This window comes from Caloenas nicobarica, chromosome 3 (genome assembly GCF_036013445.1).
Source record: "Caloenas nicobarica isolate bCalNic1 chromosome 3, bCalNic1.hap1, whole genome shotgun sequence".
NCBI classification, from domain to species: domain Eukaryota; kingdom Metazoa; phylum Chordata; class Aves; order Columbiformes; family Columbidae; genus Caloenas; species Caloenas nicobarica.
The window spans coordinates 93,746,751-93,766,921 of NC_088247.1; the positions used below are offsets into that span (position 1 = coordinate 93,746,751).

Here is a 20,171-nt window from a genome sequence, read left to right on the forward strand (position 1 = left end):
CGCGGCTGAGCTTCTAGCGGCTGCCGGGCCGACCGGCTAGGGCTTGAGGGGGAGGACGTGGGTGGCCATCTTTGTTAAGGGCAGCAGCGTGTTCCACGGCTGCCCAAGGCAGCGCTGAGGGGACAGGCTGGCGGCGGGTACGCCCGGCTGTTCAGGAACACCGCAGGGGCGGGAGCGTGCCTCGAAACGGGCCGCCTGTGATCTCCGCGTCCCGGGACGAAACCGTACGTGAAAAGGGAGCGACTTGAGGAAGCCGCGCCGGGACCGTGCCCCCGCGCTGGCATCAGCCGTGCTGGCTAAAGCGCCCCGCCGCCATCTTGGCTACGGGCAGTCCCGCGGGTGAGCCGGGAGCCGCCGCTGCCCGCCTGCCATCTTCTCCCGGGCAGCCCCGCCGGAGGGAGCGCGGCCCCGGGCCCTCCTGCCGCGGAGAGTGCTCGGGCGGGCGGCGGTGAGGGGCAGGGCTGGCGGGAGCGGGGCCGGGCCGGCTGCTCTGGCCCTCGCCCGGGCGGGACGGGGGTGCGGGACCGCGGGCGGTGAAACGCGCGGGGCTTTGCGCCCCTGCGGGGCTGCGATCCTTCCCGTTCTCCCGCGAGGGGGGGTCAGCTCTTGCTGTCGTGTTACCGTCCCGAGATCGACTGATTTTATTGTTATAAAGAGGGGGAAAACTTCCCAGAACCTTCCCGGTTTTTGGTACTTCAACATTTAAACACGGACAGTTGCACCTTCCTTTCTCTTCACTGATAGTTTCAATAGAGTTAAGCTGTAAACTGCCAGGAGCCACGTTTTGTGGTAACAGCAGATTAATATGCACGCCAAGCTGTGTGTAACACTTACTCAGTTCTGCTGTTCCTTCCCGTCGGATTTTCCTAATGAATCTGTCTCATTTCTTTGAAAGAGATCAAGTTTTACCTTCAGTTTATGCCCTTGTCTATTTCACACACAGTGTAAATGATCAGCAGTTTGGGATTTTCAGAAATTTCAGGTCGACTATTGAGAAATGAAGGTTAGGACGCCATGTGCTGGGCTGCGAAATCTTCTCCAAGGGCTGAGCTTCAGTGACAAATACTACTCGAAGCATAACCGTCTTCAAACAATATGTCTTTATAGTAAAATGAAACCCCAAAAATGCCACATCCTGGACTGTTCGTGGAGTACATGCACACACAGGACCGTGTCACCTGCAAGCATCCTGCCATGGCGATTCTTTTCCTGCAAGGTATGCTGTTTAAGTACAGACTTAATGTCAACACCCACCTTGGCACATCTGTTGGGGAAGCTGGCCATATTTTTCCAAATGTTAAGGAAACACATTTTTCCTAGAGGGTTTATAGGAGGGAGATAAGTACTAGGATTTCAGTTACGTTCCAAGACGTACACCCTTGTTCAACTTTCCTGTACTGTGTTGATGTAAAGTTGCATTTTGGTTGATTTTCCTGCTGTAGCAATTTCTTTAAAAAATTGGTATCTTCCAGAGAGATTTGGGTAAAGTGTCAGGAGAAGACTGCAGGGAGAGATCAGCTAGTGTAGAGGCAAAGTGTCCAAGCTGATGACTCCAAACTTGACCACTGTGAGCTGGCTTTTTCTGTGCTGACCAGTAAGGCATGGTTTGCACCATATTAAATATTAAAATATTCTGTTGACTTCTCATAATTTTATTGACATGTGATGAACTATACTTTAGAAGGTACTTGGATTAATTACTGTAAATAAATATTGTATAAATGGGTGGTGATGTATCATGCACAGTGTCAGAAAATAACTTGAAATCGTTTCAGGTCTTCTATTCCTGAGTTTCTGATACAGAGTTTCCTAAAACTATTATAAAAGCTTATTGCAGTGTGACAGCCAGTAAACTGATTTATATGCATAATGTATAAGTACTGTTTTAAAAGGTTGTGTTTTGGTTTGTTTTATTTTAAACATGTTTTCAGATGGATGTATAGTTGTTCTAGAAGTGTTTCAAGTTTGCTGTGTTTCTTCAAGCATGACCCTAAGATCATCTTTTTGTAATGCACCTATTTCTAACCACATTCTAAACAGTTCCTTAGTCTGTCTGAAATGTAAACAGGTGTTTCAAGGAGAACATACGATGTCTAGATGGATGAGAATGTGTGGTACTCTTTATTCATTGGCAGTTCACCAACACAGGTACAAATGCTCGTCCATGATGCTGGTTCCAGGATACCAACAGGTGGTTTTCACCTGAAAGGAAGCTATGCCTGTTTGCTTTGGAGCAAATGTTTGCGAACTGGTTGTCACCGAGATCCTTTGCTAGCCTCAGAATCTTTCTAGATGCTCTTTTAGATGATTGGTTTTTCCCCAGGCAGGAAGGTGTACAGTAACTCTAATGTATACCTCCACTGTCGCCACCAGCTCTATATAATATTTCTGAATACACAAGATGGGAACTCTTGGGAAAAAAAAAAACAAAAACACCAAACGAGGGAAATCATCATATAGTGTGGAACTCACCAAAATGAGTCATGTATGCTAAAATTTCATGTAGGTACAAGGAGAGATTATACATGTATGTAAAGGAGACTTTTTAAATATTCAGAAACCACATTCAGCTCAGGAAATTCCTGAGCTAAACTCACTGAAGGCTGGGGGAACACTTGTTGGGGAGGATCATATGTGCTTGTTCCATTCTTGTGCTTCCCTAAGTATGCGTTTGTGGCCACTGTGGGGTTTTTGTTTGCTTCTAATTTGAGAAATCATGTTTTCTTAGAGCAATTTTTCCAGTGACTGGGGAGAGGATGGTACAGCTAACACATCCTGCAATTTCTTTACACTGACCAGTGACACAGTTGCTCCAGAGCTTCTGTAAGGGCTTTCATGTTTGTTTGGTTGGGGTTTTTTTTGACTCGTGGTTCTGATTTGACACTAGGCTAGAGGAACCATTGGTCTGAACTGGTAATGAACAGTCATATGCTCTCATGAATTATGTGGTTACAGTCATAGGGAGTTTGGTAACTGGGGCAGATGTCTACTCAGAACATTCACGTTTTAGATCTCTTGCATTTCTGAAGACAAACCAGGAACAAACCAACAGTTCTTGATGCAAAGTGAAGATGGGGTAAAAAGCGTATGATGCTTTTTAAGTTTAGAGACATTCACATAATACACTGAATGTGATAAAATGCTGCTTTCTGTGATCTGTGTAGTGTTATGTAGTGTAATATTTGTTGTTAAGCTTATTATTCAACCAAATGAGATTTTTATAGCAGGTAAAAAGAAGTAGCATTGTGCTAGCATTTTTAACACATTTTCAACATTTTTGCAAGAACAGACAATTTGTTGGCAAGCAGGTAGCAGTAGTTTGCTCATGGATCATGGAAAACCAGATCCTTAAGCTTATTCCTGATAAAATTGCTGCAGAACCCGTATCAGTTCACTGCTTCACTTCATTCTGCGCCTTGTGAACATTTATACCAACACTTTCGTGGAGCTGGAGCAAGAACCTGAGCAGGCTGCCAGGACGCCTCAGTACAGAGACAGAGGCGTGGGCAGCGGTGTTGTTTAGGAAAGGAAATGAGAAATTATACTCTTCAGACAGGAAAATTACGAGAAAACACCTCTGAAGAAGGAAAAATAACAGAATTCCATAAAAAATAACTAAAAGTAGTTCTAGAACAAGAACAAACATATTTACAAATAATCAATTAAGAACATACATCAATAGTAGTGTAAATTTTGAAGAGAAGACCTCAATAAATGTGTCAGGTAAAGCACATTTGACACTACTTCCCTAAAAGATCAGGAAGAATTGAAAGAGAAACTTATTCCAACGGTGGGTTTTCTTTTTAATGGCACTTAATATTGTAATAATGCAAAGATGGTTTGGGATCTGTAGCTTGGGAAATACTATTGCCTCAATATATTCGTATTGGAGTACAGAATGTGGGCTAGTAGCCATTGCTGTCTTTCCTTGCTTCGTAGGAAGGAACAAAAATCCCGTCCAAAAGGAAGCAAAACGCATCCATAACAACATCAGAGCTGCTGTACGAGAATCTTATGAAATCAGAGCAGGAAAACTGGAATGACATTTCAGCAGGATACAAAGCTATGACAAAAAGAATCAAGGAAAAAATAGAAGAATTGCACAACAAGTATACATTCAATTTGCGAAGCCCAAGGGTAAGTAGCAAAGAATACAGACATTGCTCATTACCGAGTACAAATAAAAGGCAGTAAGCCATTCCTGCCATAAAATGCTGCGTTACTGGCTATTTTATGGTTGTAGTTTCGAATTTTGAATATTTTAATGTTGTGGATAGTAACAGCGTGTATTTAGGACAGCTTGTACCTGTTACAATAGTGTATTTACCTTAATTTCGCCATAGGCAAAAGCAAGTAAAGACACAATAATCATCTGACTTGTTGATAAAGAATACAAGACACTTTGAGTTCTAGGAGTAAGTGCAGGCGATCTGAGCCTTTTGTTAAATTTAGAGCAGGTATAGGTAGCTGAAGTACCCTAACTTTGAAAGAACCATTCTGGTGCATGCGATTCCTTCTTTAGCCTCAAATATATGTGCTGTATTCTGTCATTTGTGTATGTTACAATTGTGTTCTGCAGAACAATGATTGAATATAGGGATTCTAAGGAAACTGTCTTAACTATATGTTGGACTTGAAACATATTTGTTTTGTATTGAACAGATCAGGTTTGGAGAGAATGTGTACTTTGAAGAGAATGGCTGCATATTTCTTTCAAAAGCAGATGATGGTAAGGGATTTCTCTTCATAGCATGTATTGTACATGTATCACTTAATGCACTTTCCTTATATTAAAAGTTTAATTGCTTTGTTTCTTAAAATAACTAAACCAAAGATACTGTTATAAAATTCTTTAATGATTGATTAGTTCTAGAATCCTGAATCTGAAAAGTTGAGCTGAATAGAGTTAGGGAATAGTATATATTGATACTAAGGCAAGTTACTGGAGAGGAAAGAGAGAAGTCACTTTTTTCAGAGCCCTAACTTAACATTTTGAAAAAGGAAAAGTACATTCATGCTTCTTTATTTCTGAGGGGGTAGAAGAAAAAAATTTACTAATTGTATTCAGTAAGAACAACTGTGCTTTAGGTATATGAGCTTTAAAATTTAATACATCTACTATAAGCCAATACTTTTAACATATTTTTAGTAATAACTACATGACTTTTTTTTTCCTGGAACTGTCATTTTTTTGTTTATTTTTACAAAGTGCATTTGCAAATATCTTGCAAGACAAATATTTGGTGTTAATAAATTCTTGTATAATATTATGCTTGTGAATATTGCAGGCAGACTTGTTAAATACAGGCATTAACAACCACTGTTCATTTTGACAGTGCCTTAATTACAGGATTTTTTGCTGTCTCTCTTTTTTTATGTAGTAGCTGAAGGAAATGTTGACATTTTATTCAGTACTGAAGATCTGGGATTGTCTGATGCCTTTATTCGACAGATCAGAATTTCACCAGATCAGACATACATGGCTATCAGCTTAAAAAGTGAAAATTCTGAAGAGGCAACCTGTGTTATTATGAAACTAGGCCCATTTCCTGTCGTGGAAAAAGTAATTCCTAATGTATTTAGTTTTGGTAAGTTATTTATAAATATCCCGTGGATCACACCAGCTGTCAATACAGTGTTTTTGTTAGTCTACAAATAACATTAAAATACTAAAAAAAAAAAAAATCAAGAAGCAACATTTTTAGATTTAATCCTGATAGCTGTTGAATTGTTTCTTATTTAAGATTTCTTCCACACTGCATGATTACAAGTTATCTGATGTGGGTGAAAGCGGCTGCTTTCATCGTACGAGTTTTCCTTCATTGTACAAGCAAGCATTTATATGTGTTTGAACAGTCATGGATATCATCATTTTCGTTTAATTCAATATGCTGCTTTACAAATTTACTGTCATAACTGCAATATAAAGATTTTATTGAGAAATGTTCTAGTTATGAAACCCCTAGAGCCACACCTGAAGTCACTGATAGCTGTAGGCATTTCACTTTGCTGAAAAGTGTACAAGTGCTACCTGCTACTAAGTATTGGCTGGAATTTGAACTGGACTCAGCGTGGGTGACAATCCAGAGCCCAAAGAAGTCAGCCAGGCCTTGAGTCAGTTTTTTTCAGAATAGATTACAGAGCTTTACATTGCTGTTAAAATAAGCAGAGGTAAGCTGAAGTGAACAGGAATTTTTTTTTTTTAATAGTATGTTAAAGAATATACTAACAAGAGTGTAGTAGTGTGTATGCAATGTTCTGCATCCTGTATTCTGGATTATGTTTTTACATGTCATCAAGTATATGTAGCACAGTAAGCAATTTGCCTGGGCAGGCCAAAAATACCATAGGGAAAACATCCTAGTTACGCAAATGAAGACTAGCAAGCATTTAATTTTGTAAGCATTGGCACAACTGAAGTTTATAATGCCCATTGAAAACTAGGCCTGCAGATTTGCCAGTAACACTATACTTGATTTGAGCATCTATCTAGATTTGTCTAGAAGAACCAGTACATTTAAGAAACGAGCTCCTTGTTGCCTACATAGGTGTGAAAGATTCTGGCAGATAGTAAGAGTACAAAAAATGACTATCAGAATGGTAGAGATTACACCCATTTGGTAGACTTACTTAGGTGTGAGATACAGAGGTGAACAAGAGAATCGGGTCTTACGGCCACTTGCAAAGTGTATGCTTGTATTGCATGATATGCAATAGCAGGCAGACTAATGGAAGTTCTTGAAAATTTCCATCTGTGCTTTTCTAAACACCAGGCTATGGAAGAACTTGGGTTTCCCTTCAAAAGGCTTGTCTTCAGAGTGAACCCCCAGCTATCTGCGCACCGTGAAGCCATGTTGCTGTTCAGATAGCAAATTGTTGGCATTACTTCAGTGTGGTAATTCCTCAGGTTTTGTACTGAAAATCAGTATTTATGCATACACAATGACTTTTTAAAGCATATGTATTAAACATCATTCTGGTGGCTGTAGGAGCAGCAGAGATAGCAGTAATTTAGCTGGATCAGTCAGATTACTAAACTTCAGAATAGGGAGGTTCCTGTATACATTTCTACTGTTGGTGAACACATATACAAGCATAGAAAACTGGAGAATTTTTATCTCAGCGGTACCCATGGGGCACATGCATCATGTCTTTTCTCCAGATGGTTTGCCTGCAGTCACATGCAGCGGTGCAGAGCTCATATGCTCTTTATTATCTCACTGACTCCCTGTAACCCTCTGTTTCTCTGCTCAGTTTTAAACAGTCACAGATCTATTTTCCTGTTACCTCCAGAACTCCCACAGGGTCAAGAGCTTCCTCTTACTGGACCCTGGAACATTGTCCTCTGCTTTTTATTTATTTTTTTTAATATATTACGAGGTTCTTGTTCTGTGGGATTCAGAGAAAACATGGAGAAACATCTTTTTGTGGCTTACCCCAGCCTCTGGGATATAGAAGTGCTGTCCTCAGTTCCATATCAGCTGCAAACCTGCCTTTTTCAGCATTGGGTCCAGTGTTCTTGGAGCTCTGTTTTCTCTCTGTAATAGTATATACCATTCGAAATTTGATGTGCCTTTGTTTTTTTTTACAGAATGGGCTACAAATGATGTTCTGTATTACACAAGTCAGAAGAACCTTAAATGTCAGGATGTGTTAATGACCACTTTCACTAATCAGAAACATACCATGTTAGTTTATACAGAACAAGATGCAAGGTAATACTTATCTAAAATATAACAAGTCCTTTACATATTTTAGAATATTTTATATGAAAATACGACTGGTTTGAGAAACAAATTCATCTGTATTGTATTCCAAATGGTAAAAGGCATTTTTAAGTTGTGTTCTGCTGTCATGAGTGCCTTATGCAGTCTGGGAATGTGCTCTCTTCTCCTCTTGATATGTGATCAACAGAGATTTAACTTTGCTTTCTTACCTCATGAGTTCAGCTGAGTTTATAAATGTCAAGGTCAGTTGCAGGTCAGGGTGTCCTTTAATGAATGTGTGACAGTTTCATACAGGGTAAATCAGACTGTGGATTTCATTTTGTTTTCTCTGCTATTGATGTCTGATACATCTTTTAAAAAACATAGAAGTTCAGGCTAATCTTTGCTCTGGGTAATGGATGAGCAAAATCATTACAGCATTCACAGAGACAGAACTATTGTTGACTGAATACCCTCTCAATAACCTTTCGTCAAGCAGTGGTTTAAGAATACAAGAAGGCTCTTGCTAAATTGACTGCAGAACTAGTTTTTTAGCCATGTAGCATGTAGTAGATTTATACAGCATTCCATAAATATTTGCAATTATTCTTAAGTTACATATGCAGTAAAGAAATTTCAATTATATTTTATTAAAAAAAAATCTGCAGTTGAGATGCAGTAAATAAGATCCTTTTGTTCCAGCTGCATTTGATGCATACTTTTGGAAAATCAAGTTGCATTGACCTGACACTTCCCCACAGGGAAACTGTTGGCATAATTCTGAAGGTCATAGTCATTACAGTAAATATACTAGAAACTTACTCTAAAGGTTCATGTGCTATTGTAGCTCATAACTGAACTCACTTGTTCAGAGACAGCAAGACGTTCTTTTATATTGCTGTTGAGCAGTTCCATTCTACATCTCACCAGCTCTTTTAGGTGGAATCAAATATTTTTTTTTCCTAGAAGCTGAAAATTTCTTTACTTCCTTAACAACAAAAAAAAAAACCACAAAAAACCCACAAAAAACAACAACAAAGACCAAAAAAAAAATAATATCAAGGTATCAAGGTCAAAGTCCTTGTGGAGAAGTGTAACCTGCATTTCAGCTTGACTCTCAGAGATAAGGTCAGCAGAGCCGAACTGTTGGAATCTCTACTGAATGTGGTGCCGCGGTCTCACCACATTTGTGTGTATTAGAGGGGCAGGAGGCCGATTCCTTGCAGACTTTGGATCCCCCGCTGTGCCTGTCCTCCTAAAGATGTCAAGAGAGTGCAATTAGAAAAAACAATAGTACCAAAAAAATTGGAGTTCCTCCACCTGCAAATAATTAAAGACACTGAAAATGTTACGTAAAGCATCCTTTCTTTCTCCAGTCAAGTATTTTGAAGTCTAGAGGGTCATTATTGCAGTTGTGCATCTGATCTATATAATGCAGATTACGGTACTCAACCCTTCAATTTCTTGATCAAATCTTCTGAATCTTTGTGTTGGACAGTTTTGCTGGTTTACATTCGTAAAGATTCAAAATGCCAAAGAAACTGCTATGTCCCACGCTGTGACATCCCAGTTAATTAGGATGACTAATAGAAATTTGAATCTGAATTTCAGCCTGAACTTGTCTAACATTAGTACCAGCCATTGGTTATTGTTCTGTTTTCTGTTTCTATATTTTAGAAGCATTTAAAACTGATAGGTAGTTCCTAGTTTCTTAGATAGTTCCAAAACCAGTTCCTAGTTTCCAGCTTTATCACTGCAACACTGTCCATCTTGTCTCATGTAGGCCTCTGTACTTTTTTTTTTTGACTTTTTTGCTTCAGACAAAGTTAGGTCAGTAACAGTTAGGCTTTTTATTAATTTATCTTTAGAATAACTCCTACTTTTGTTATTGCTGTTCCCACACAATGTCCTTTATTAATTTTAATTATCTTTTTTTTTTGGTGGAGGTTTTTATTTGTTTGGGGGTTTTTTGGTATGGGGTTTGGTTTGGTTTTGGTTGTTTGTTTTATTTTTCGTGGTGGTTGGTTGGTTGGTTGGGGTTTTTTTGTTTTGTTTTTGTTTTTAAATAGGGTTATGAGCTCCATAAAAAGTTCTACGTTTTGCTTGAATTTTAAAGCCTATGTACATCAATGAGCTTCCAGTCTATCTCAGTGATGCAAAAACCTAGATTCAGTTGGGTAACAACTGACCTGCTTTCCTTGCAGGTTTCAGGTTCTACACACAAGATTGTGGGTTTGTGAATGCCAGGGTAAATGCAGCAGGAGTGGGTTTGGGAACCAAGTAATCTGGAATTTCTCCAGCCTCCTTACAGGCATGCTGTTTCTTACCTTGCAGATGGAAGCCCGGGATTGTGAAACAACCAAGGTATTTTAAAAATAGTACTGAACTTTAAGTTTGTTTGTTTGTTAATTATTCCTTACAGATTCTTTGTGGACATACATTGCACAAAAGATAGGCGTTTTCTCACTATCAACAGCAACAGCAAGACAACATCGGAAGTTTGGCTGGTTGACTGTAGAAATCCTTTTAAGTTACCTACTCTTGTACAAGCACGAACAGAAGGGGTCATTTACCACATTGAGCACAGAAATGATGAGTTATATATTCTTACTACATACGGAGAACCTGCAGAATATAAGGTAATTTTAACTGATAATAAGATTCATAGGATTCATATTCATTCAGATACCTGTTGCAGATCACAGAGAAATAGTGAGGCTGACTTTTAATTCTGTGCTTCACAGCTTACTGAAATAATTTAAGAGAATTACACAGAGAGCTGCATGGGTTGAAAGACTGATAGCAGTACGTGGCGTCTCACCTGTAGCATGCCAATGTGATTCTAACTCCTTTGGCAACATCAGGGAATGAGGATGCTTTAACAATCATTTCCTCTATATTAAAATTTAAGTTGGTGATCTCAAGTCCATATAATCAAACCACCTACAGTTCTCCTGAGCACACTGAAAGCTCTTATTGCATGAAAATCTTCCGTAGATTAATCTATAAGAACTGAAGTTAATTTACCAAGTGTTGCTGAATTGTTCATCTATTTTGCCAAAGTAAAGGGAGTTTAAAAAGCTTCGGTTTTAGTCAGGCAAAACCCCTCAGTACAAACTAATTAATAAGTCTCTACATTTCATTTGTAACTCTTACTATGTCTTACTAATGCAAAGTTATTTTTGTATTTACAGTTGATGAAGGCACCAGTAGCTTCCAGTGGCATGGAGAACTGGCAGTTAGTTTATGCACTGGAAGAGAAAACCAAGCTGGTAGACTTGGAGATGTTCAGTGACCACTGTATTGTGTTCCTGAAGAATGCCGGTCAGCTTTACTTAGATGTGATTTCTTTTGTCTCACATTCAGTCCAGTCAATAAAGGTATGTTTTATCTCAGCTTAAGCAGCATAATATTTTTCCAGCACTATTTAATTTTTAGCATAACATTATAATGAAAGCAAAGATAAATTCCAATTAAAAAAGTGGTTTGCAAACTATAATACTGCCAAGTTTGTCGCTACAACTAATTATATTACCTGTGGCTGTTCTTCAGGATTTCATGGGGTGGCTTATTGCAGCACTTAGAAAGTTAGAGAGCAGTTATCTGAGCAGTTAGAGTGCAGTTATCCTTATTCAGCTTGTTACAGTCGGGCTCTTTACAGCTGATTTCTAATGTAAAATAGGACTTGATTCCCTAAACACTCTACTTAGTTTTACTGGGCCTGGTTTTGGTTACACTCATCAGTGCAAGCAAGGAAATAAGCCTGGCTCTGCCACAGAAGAAATATTAGAAACATGGACAAACATGGACACTGTCCCATATTAAATGGGAAGAATCGATACTGCAGTACAATTTGTACAAAGTATTTATTTCCTTTTGTAGTTGTTGCTAAATACTTGTGGATTAAAACCAAAGTGATTCAATTAAAGCCATGATTTCTGGAGACCATTCAGACAAAGAAATTTAATTGATCTGTTTGCCTCAAAAATACAATCTGAACTACTGACAAGTTTATTGCAACAAGCTACCAATGATGCATTCTGTAAAACTGCTACAGAAAAAGGTTTTCAACAAAGTACACTATGTGGTCTCTGAAACCTTCATTTTTGAAAATGGTTGTAGTTTATTTATTCAGAAAGGATCTGCAGTTACTCTAGAGAACTTGGACTTTTGCTGCCATTTCAGAAGGCTCTAGCAACCTAACTCAAGTAAGTAGTGGCCTGGCAGAGGGTTAGACTATGTCCCTGCTGCTCTCAAAGAATGAATCATGATTTCTTTTATTCTTAGCAGAGTTAAAAATCTTAAATATAATAGCAGTAAGTGTCTGAGGGTGAATGTGCCAGGAAAAGGTTTTGTTCTTCACAATGGCTGGCACCAGGAACAAAGTTAAGAGGCAGGGGTTTTTAGTGGCTTAGCATTACTGAGCTAACTCACAGCAAAAGCCTAACAACTGACATGGACTTGGCTGTGTAACATGTCGAAGCAGGACTGGAAATCAGAGGGGAAATAGGATCTAAAAAATAAAAAATAATGCAGAAGCATTTCAAAGAATGTTTTAATTTAAAAAAAAGACCCTGCAACTAATGCCCATTTTAAACTGAATTTGGATTTTTCTTTTTTATTACATTGTTGAACTTTGTTCCAATGGCCTGAAGCGAAAAGTTCACCAAAGTCTTCTACTTTTTGACTGTTTCATTTCTGAATTTGAAAGAAACACAGATTGTGGTACATACAAACTGAAGATAATTAGCTTGATATTCAAAATCTTTTCCTCTGAAGGACACACTAGGCAAAATTTACAGAAGCAGTGGAAGGGTCTCACTTGAAATGCCGTATTTTCTCAGCTACCTACGTGGGCCTGTGAATTTGAATTGGAATCTCATCCTGAACATACGACCAGCACTTGCTATTTTCAGCTCAGCTCCCCAGTACACCCCCCTAAGCGTTTTGCATATTCATTTAAACAAAATAATCTCATTGAACAAGCTGTGCAAGAGGTACCAATTATTACGAATTGTCACGCTACACGTTTACTAGCTAAAAGCAAGGTAAGATTTTTTTCAGTCCTTTTCCCATTCCCTTTATTCTTCCCTTCCTCCCACCTATTTTAAAAATGCATTTGGCAGGGAATAGAGATCAAAAAATGTAAAGAGCAGTTGGTGCAGTAGTTACTAAACAGTGGGTGTTTTCTTCAGTGCTGTAGAGAAGAACAAGAAAGAGTCGTGATAAGACTTTTTTTCCATTAACTTGGGGGTGCTAGAGGAGATAACAGTACATGGTGAGTCAAGAATCTTAGTATAGTATAACTTAGAATTGCCAGTTGATGTATGGTATCATACTCCATCATAAATGAAAAAGATACCAGCTGGTGAAAAGAACACCCTGCAACCAGCTGCACAGTATAGATCAGGAAAGGAAAGTTTTAACAGCCCGAGTTTAAAAAATTGGAGATGTTAATAAAGAGTTTGTGCTGCAGCAAGTGGTAAACTATTTTGTTAATAATAGATTTTCTTGGTGTTAAAGGGGGAAGGAAGACTTGGGTGCTTTGATAGTTTAAAAACTCCTCAGGTGTTGCACTTAACTGAATTTTATACTCTGCATCTGTAAGCCTACACAGCAGAGGTTCAGTATCTCGCTTTATTTTTCAAGAGTGCTTTGTACGTTCTAAGTGAAAAAAATTACTGTAATCAAAAAAACACATTTTAAAATAAATAATTGACGTTTTCATTGCCATGTGTCATTGAGATTTCTGAAATGTTCTTTATTGTAAAATACTCCTTCATTTCCAGGATGAAACTTTAGTGCCAATTACAGTTTTTCATAATATGAATTCTAAAGAGCTACACAGGAAACCACTTCTAGTTCACGTATATGGAGCTTATGGCATAGATTTGAACATGAGCTTTAAAGAAGAGAAGCTGATGTTAATTGAAGAGGGCTGGATATTAGCGTATTGCCATGTTAGGTAAGTAAAATAAAAAATGGAATTAAGATTTTGATCTGTGGGATATACAGATGTTTATTGATATGCAACTGAAAAGGTACAGAAATAATTTTTTCGTGCAGCTATACCTAATTCTTCATGCTTTACACTTCCATCTCTTTATAGATTTTTTTGAAAGTAGTTTTTAACAGAAAAATAAATTTACCTCAGGAAAAAAAAAATTACACTTTCAAAACCACATACTGCATTTAGGTTTTTTAAACCATCAAGATAGTTGTATGTAACGTGTAATCCTTTGGAGTCTCATTACTTTTTGTCTCATCTTTACTCAAGAAAAATTTTGATAACACATCCAAATTGCAATGACACTCTACCTCCCTCTCTTTCTGAGAGCATTGTGTACAAATGTTCAGTCTGTGTCTTCTGAAAGCCATTTGCCTTCTACAGCAAAAACTAAGCATTTAACCTGCACCTCATGTTCTTTTATTGGCTAAATCATCTTGTCTCCAGTTTAGCTACAAATCTACTAGTTTTATAAAACCACTATGTACAATGAGCTTCATGTTTTCATTGAGATAATAATTCAGGAGGTAAAGAAGATAACAAAAGAATCACTTTGGGGAGGGGAAGGAAGGGGGAGAATGAGCAATTGTTTGAAATACCAGTTCCAAAACAAATTCAGCATACAAATGTATTCAGTCTGCTGTTCTTCCTCCCACCCCTCTAAGGATATTAAGATGCAAGTCAGTCCTAGATGAAGATGGATTCTTTATCCAAAGATGAAGCATTTTGGCAGACCTCTCAGCTAATTAATTTGAAACCTGAATAAGGAAACTTCAGGCAGCTTAGAACCAAAACTGCGGTTGTGTAGAAAGTAATATAAATAATTTTTTAAATTCTGTATTAAAAATAGTATTTGAAATTCACAAACTAGAAAAAATTAAAAAACAAAACATTCTCAGAATTTAAGCAATGCAGGAGACAAATCCCGCGAATCTCAGTGTGGAGCAGAGAAAGACTATTTTACTATTTTTAATAAATGCTTACTGTTAGTGATATAAGTATTGGCAATATTTTAATAGTTTCCCGTATAAAAAGATAACATTAGTGTCTGATTTTGTATTGCCTACAGTGACAGTGCCATTTCCTAAGGTGGTGCTTATCCTGTGAGTAGCAGGACAGGAGCACACAAGAGCATGGAGTTGGGATTTTCACCAGTCATCACGCATGGATTTTTTTCGTTTGCATGTTGTGTATTTTAGCCATAAAGAATAGAGAAGAGTTAACTGGGAAGGCAAACTATGTTTTTGCAGCCCTGTGGCTGCTGTTCTCCTTTTATTATCTGAAGCTTTGCCGTGTAAAGTTTTCCAAAGAGTCTCCAGCTTGAATTGCTTTAAATTTCAGGGGTGGAGGAGAGCTTGGCCTTTGCTGGCACAGAGATGGATGTCAGCATAATAAACTCAACGGTCTCCATGACCTGAGGGCTTGCATCAGGCTGCTGCACCAACGACGATTTTCTCAACCAAAATACACAGCACTAGCAGCTGCCAGTGCTGGAGGAGTTCTTGCAGGAGCCCTGTGCAACACTGATCCAGAACTTATCAGAGCCGTGGTTTTACAGGTGAGGTGCTGTAGACCTTTTATGGAATATGATTTTGAACTGTATTTTCCATTTCATTCTACCAGTTTCAGAACTGGAAACATTCCATTTCAGAATTCACTTTCCTCATTTGTTTGAGAAAACCTTGACCAAGGCATTTGAGGTCCTGTGTCCTATTTGCTAACTTTTTTTTTTTTAATAACTTCTAAGGCTCCTTTTGTAGATGTTCTAAATACAATGAGGAAAACTCATCTCCCACTGACAATTGAAGAACAGGAAGAATGGGGAGATCCATTAGCAGATGAAAAATGTATGAAGTTTATCAAAAGCTATTGTCCATACCAGAATATTAAGCCACAGGTAAAACTATGCTTTCTGTCTGGAAAACTACAGTAATAAAGTATAGCAATTTATAAGAAAACAGCGGATAACTGGAATTTAAAAGAAAAAAGTGTATTTTACCTTTTCAGTCCTTTAAACCCCAGTATTTTAGAATTGTCTTAGCTGCTGCTTTGTGTTAAAATGAATAATCAATACAAATATAAACGATTTCCTAAGTAATCTTAGCAATATTTGGAGTCTTGAGTGCTGAAATTAACCAAACACCTTCTTGTAAATAATCAATAGATTTCAAAAACTGCTTTTGTTATAGGACTGCCAGGAAATAATAGATTATTCTATCATATAACAAACATCAACATGTAAAATACTTTCTCCTTTTGTGGGCGTTTCTGTTGTTCTACTGGTTTTTGCAGAGCTTGTTGCAGGAGGAAGGAGGTGTTTCCACGGATTAAACATCTTTTCAGAGGCAAACAATGAAATGGAAAAGGAGCTATAGCTTTGACAGTGTCATCTCGGAGGAATTCTTTCTTTATTTGAAGTAATGCGTTAGCTGTGTTGCATACTATATAAAAATAAATACTTCTTATGCATAGAAAGATTGCAAAAGATTGCAAAACTCAACTACTGTTCCAGGGTGAACCATTCTGTGTTATTACTCCCCTTTTTTTGTAACCATCAGCAAGCAGACATCACAGAATCACAGAACATTAGGGATTCGAAGGAACCTCGAAAGATCATCTAGTCCAATCCCCCTGCCAGAGCAGGAACACCCAGATGAGGTTACACAGGAAGGCGTCCAGGCGGGTTTTGAATGTCTTCAGAGAAGATGACTCCACAACCTCCCTGGGCAGCCTGTTCCAGTGTTCTGTCACCCTCACTGAGAAGTTTCTTCTCAAATTTAAGTGGAACCTCCTGTGTTCCAGTTTGTATCTGTTGCATTGGTTGTCACTGAGAAGAGCCTGGCTCCATCCTTGTGACACCCACCCTTTATATATTTATAAACATTAATGAGGTCACCCCTCAGTCTTCTCCAAGCTAAAGAGACCCAGCTCCCTCAGCCTTTCCTCATAAGGGAGATGCTCCACTCCATCATCTTGGTTGCCCTGCGCTGGACTCTCTCCAGCAGTTCCCTGTCCTTCTTGAACTGAGGGGCCCAGAACTGGACACAATATTCCAGATGCGGTCTCACCAGGGCAGAGTAGCGGGGCAGGAGTACCTCTCTCGACCTACTAACCACCCCGCTTCTAATACACCCCAGGATGCCATTGGCCTTCTTGGCCACAAGGGCACAGTGCTGGCTCATGGCCATCCTGCTGTCCACCAGGACCCCCAGGTCCCTTTCCCCTACACTGCTCTCTAATAGGTCATTCCCCAACCTATACTGGAACCTGGGGTTGTTCCTGCCCAGATGCAAGACTCTACATTTTCCCCTGTTATATTTCATTAAATTTTTCCTTGCCCAGCTCTCCGGCCTGTCCAGGTCTCTGGATGGCAGCACAGCCTTCTGGCATGTCAGCCACCCCTCCCAGCTTGGTGTCATCAGCAAACTTGCTGACAGTGTGCTCTAGTCCCTCATCCAAGTCACTGATGAATATATTGAATAGCACTGGTAGAGCTTTGAGTGGGGAGAGGAGTTTTTTAATTACTTTTTTGCAAGTACATGATCCCTAATATGAAGTAATTTTTCAGACCAAAATACTTTTTGCAGTTAGAGTGACAAAATTACTTTTTTAAGAGCAGATAATTATGTAATAGATGTGATTTTTAGATAAACCATAACAAGTAGTACACTAAGGTAAACAGAGAAGAATTTGTTATTTTATGAGAAAAATCAGATGTCAAGTGTTTTAACTGATTTTGGTTTTTAATCTCAGCCTTATCCTTCAGTTTTTATCACGGCATATGAAAATGATCAACGGATACCGCTGACAGGAGTTTTGCGATATGTTCAGAAACTGAGGAAGGCTGCACTAGATTATGCCAGCAGAACAAGTCAGAACGGTAAGAGTAAGAAAATTATAGTCATGTAATTAAACATCACAGAGGCTGACTCCTCCCTAAATGTATTCATTTGTACAATATGATCCAGCATCTAAAGCTCCGAAGTAATTTCCGTTTTCTGCAAAGACGAGACAAGCGGTCATACTGACAAACAGATAAACCTCAGCTTCTCAGATGTACTTTCCAGAGCCTTAGGAGGGACCAGATGTCTCTGTGTTGTACACCTGCCTGGAAACAGTTAAACCCACGTGTGTTGAATATTAATAGTGACAAACCACAAGAGGCTTGGGAAGCCCTCTGAGATGAAAAACAATGAAGACTGGAGGAATAAGAGTTGGGCGCAGCCTTTCCCAGGCCTCAACATATGGCAACAGTTGGACAGGGCCAGGTGAACCCCCACTGTCTAATCCAGCTACCGATACAGTCTGACTGCAGCTCTCAACAACACATGGATAAAAATCTTTATTTTTGCTGCTCTATAGACACCTACTCTTCCCATTTTGCTAAAACTGCAGGTGTTAGTCCAAGTCACAATAACAACAATGCCAAGGCACAGACACTTTTATACCTGAAACTTAACACTAGCTTTGGGACTGCTTCCAGCAAAAGGTACATTCAAGCCTTTTTATTTTCTAGTACCATCTAATCTGGGGATAGGCATTTACTGTCAATACCAAAATAGATTTTGAATTAGTTTTTCTAAATTTCATTATGCCCCTTCTCTGCTAGCAGCATAAGTGCAATGGTTGAGAAAGGATAGCAGATGAGGCAATTGCTGCTGCAGTCTTTGCTCAGAAAGAAGAAAGCATGTCTTTGAAAAAGCCTTAGAGGGAGAACAAACACATTAAATATATAAATGTTTTTCAAATATGTAGTTAATAGAAATACAAATAGTTCGTCCAGCAAGCCCCTATATGATTCTTTTCATTTTTATTAAGGAACAACAGAAATTCTGTCAGGACAGAAGGCAGAATTATCTATCCCTTAATAACTCACATGCCCACTTTTTCTTCGTTCATTCAATATCAAGTGATCGCTAGCTTCATTGTTCCAGGAAATCGGATCCCTAATATCATCTTAGACATCCAGGCAAGTGGCAGTCACTGTGATTCGTCTTGGGAGGATTCACTGAATGAGGTATGTTCCCTTTATTGCACACATCCATAACAGCTTGGAGTTTGAAGTATTAAAAGAAGAAAAAAAAAACAACACACACACACACACCAAAAAAACACAAACAAAAAAACCCCCACAAAAACCAAAAAGCAAACAAGCAAACCAACAACCACCACCAAAATAACTAATCAAACAAAATCCATGCAAAACAAAGAAATAACAATTGGTGGAATCAAGGTTGCTCTTGCAACCTTTTATACACATTGCAGGAGCATCTGATGGTTTTTTATATATATATATATATATATATATATACATATATATATATAAAACCAGCAGTTTTTTATCATAGAATAGTTTGGGTTGTAAGGACCTTCAAAGGTCATCTAGTCCATCCCCCCTGCCATGAGCAGGGACACCTTCAACTAGATCAGGTTGCTCAGAGCCCCATCCAGCCTGGCCTGGAATGTCTCCAGGGATGAGGCACCTACCACTGCTCTGGGCAACCAGTATTTTACCACCCTCATTGTAAAAAATTTCTTCCGCATGCCTACCCTGAATCTTCCTACTTTAGATTAAAACTGTTACCCCTTGTCCTATCACCTACCTTTATATATTTATATAGATAAGAATGCCAGTGACAGAGCGCCAGATCATTGAACCTCATTGTACCACAAGCCTCAAAATAGTATTAAACTCCCACTGTAATGTGCCAAGAGCTTTGAATGAAAGGTTCTAAGTTGTGCAAAACATTGTTCCAGTGGGAAAAGTCTTGCACTGGAGAGTATTAAGTGCTCAAAATCGTCATACTTGCTATTTACTCCCATCATCCTCATGAGTAAAACATACGTGATGGGTTTGATCTTTACATTTTGAAGTGTATGAGCTGCACTCTCAAAGGACGCTACTAGAATTTGGTTTCAACATTTCACACTATGTACAAGTGTGCATGCTAAAAGCAACATACTGCCAAGACCTGCCATGTTGTTATTGATGTCTCGGGCTGTCGCAGTTAGATACTAATTTTATTACTGGTAATTTTAACAAGTTGTAGCAACTGTTATTTGCTGGTTGTGGCAGTTATTCTCAAAGTGAATTCTTTCAGGAAGAAGACGAGAATACCTGTGCAAGAACCTGAAGGCTTATAGTGCAAAGAATTTTATTTTGTAATAAAAAATTTTCATGATTTCAGGTGGCAAGACACCTTGCTTTTCTGAACAAAGAACTTGAGGAAGTATGCCATCTCCAACATCATGGGAAAACCTGCAAGTAGCTAATAAACACATTGACCACCTGAAGAACTTTGGGTCAGATTTTTATTTATATGAAAAGCAAACACCTTCTCCAGAGGATCTCTCCTCTTGGATTCCTGCTTTATAGGCACAAGCAGACAAGAAATTCAAAGTTGCGTGTGGCATTACCTTATACAACTTAAGAGCTGAATTTCTCCCCTGCCAGACAT

The 20,171-nt window shown here is 38.7% G+C and overlaps 1 protein-coding gene across 8 annotated transcripts; it reads left to right on the top strand.

The window, feature by feature from the left end:
• Positions 1 to 133: 133 nt before the first annotated feature.
• PREPL (prolyl endopeptidase like) lies at positions 134 to 20,141 on the top strand. Of its 8 annotated transcripts, none has more exons than XM_065631751.1 (15): positions 134 to 224; positions 974 to 1,216; positions 3,940 to 4,137; positions 4,663 to 4,729; positions 5,382 to 5,588; positions 7,592 to 7,715; positions 10,129 to 10,345; positions 10,901 to 11,086; positions 12,551 to 12,754; positions 13,496 to 13,671; positions 15,055 to 15,271; positions 15,461 to 15,610; positions 17,467 to 17,593; positions 18,648 to 18,730; positions 19,902 to 20,140. In XM_065631751.1, exons 2-15 carry the CDS (start codon positions 998 to 1,000, stop codon positions 19,980 to 19,982), a joined length of 2,256 nt encoding a protein of 751 aa, XP_065487823.1. In that variant the 5' UTR covers positions 134 to 224; positions 974 to 997; the 3' UTR covers positions 19,983 to 20,140. The 8 variants fall into 8 exon arrangements, with proteins under 8 accessions (XP_065487823.1, XP_065487826.1, XP_065487828.1 ...); XM_065631754.1 differs by having other exon boundaries at positions 136 to 224; positions 1,108 to 1,216; positions 19,902 to 20,037; XM_065631756.1 differs by lacking the exon at positions 134 to 224 and adding an exon at positions 235 to 339 and having other exon boundaries at positions 1,108 to 1,216; positions 19,902 to 20,141.
• Positions 20,142 to 20,171: the final 30 nt, after the last annotated feature.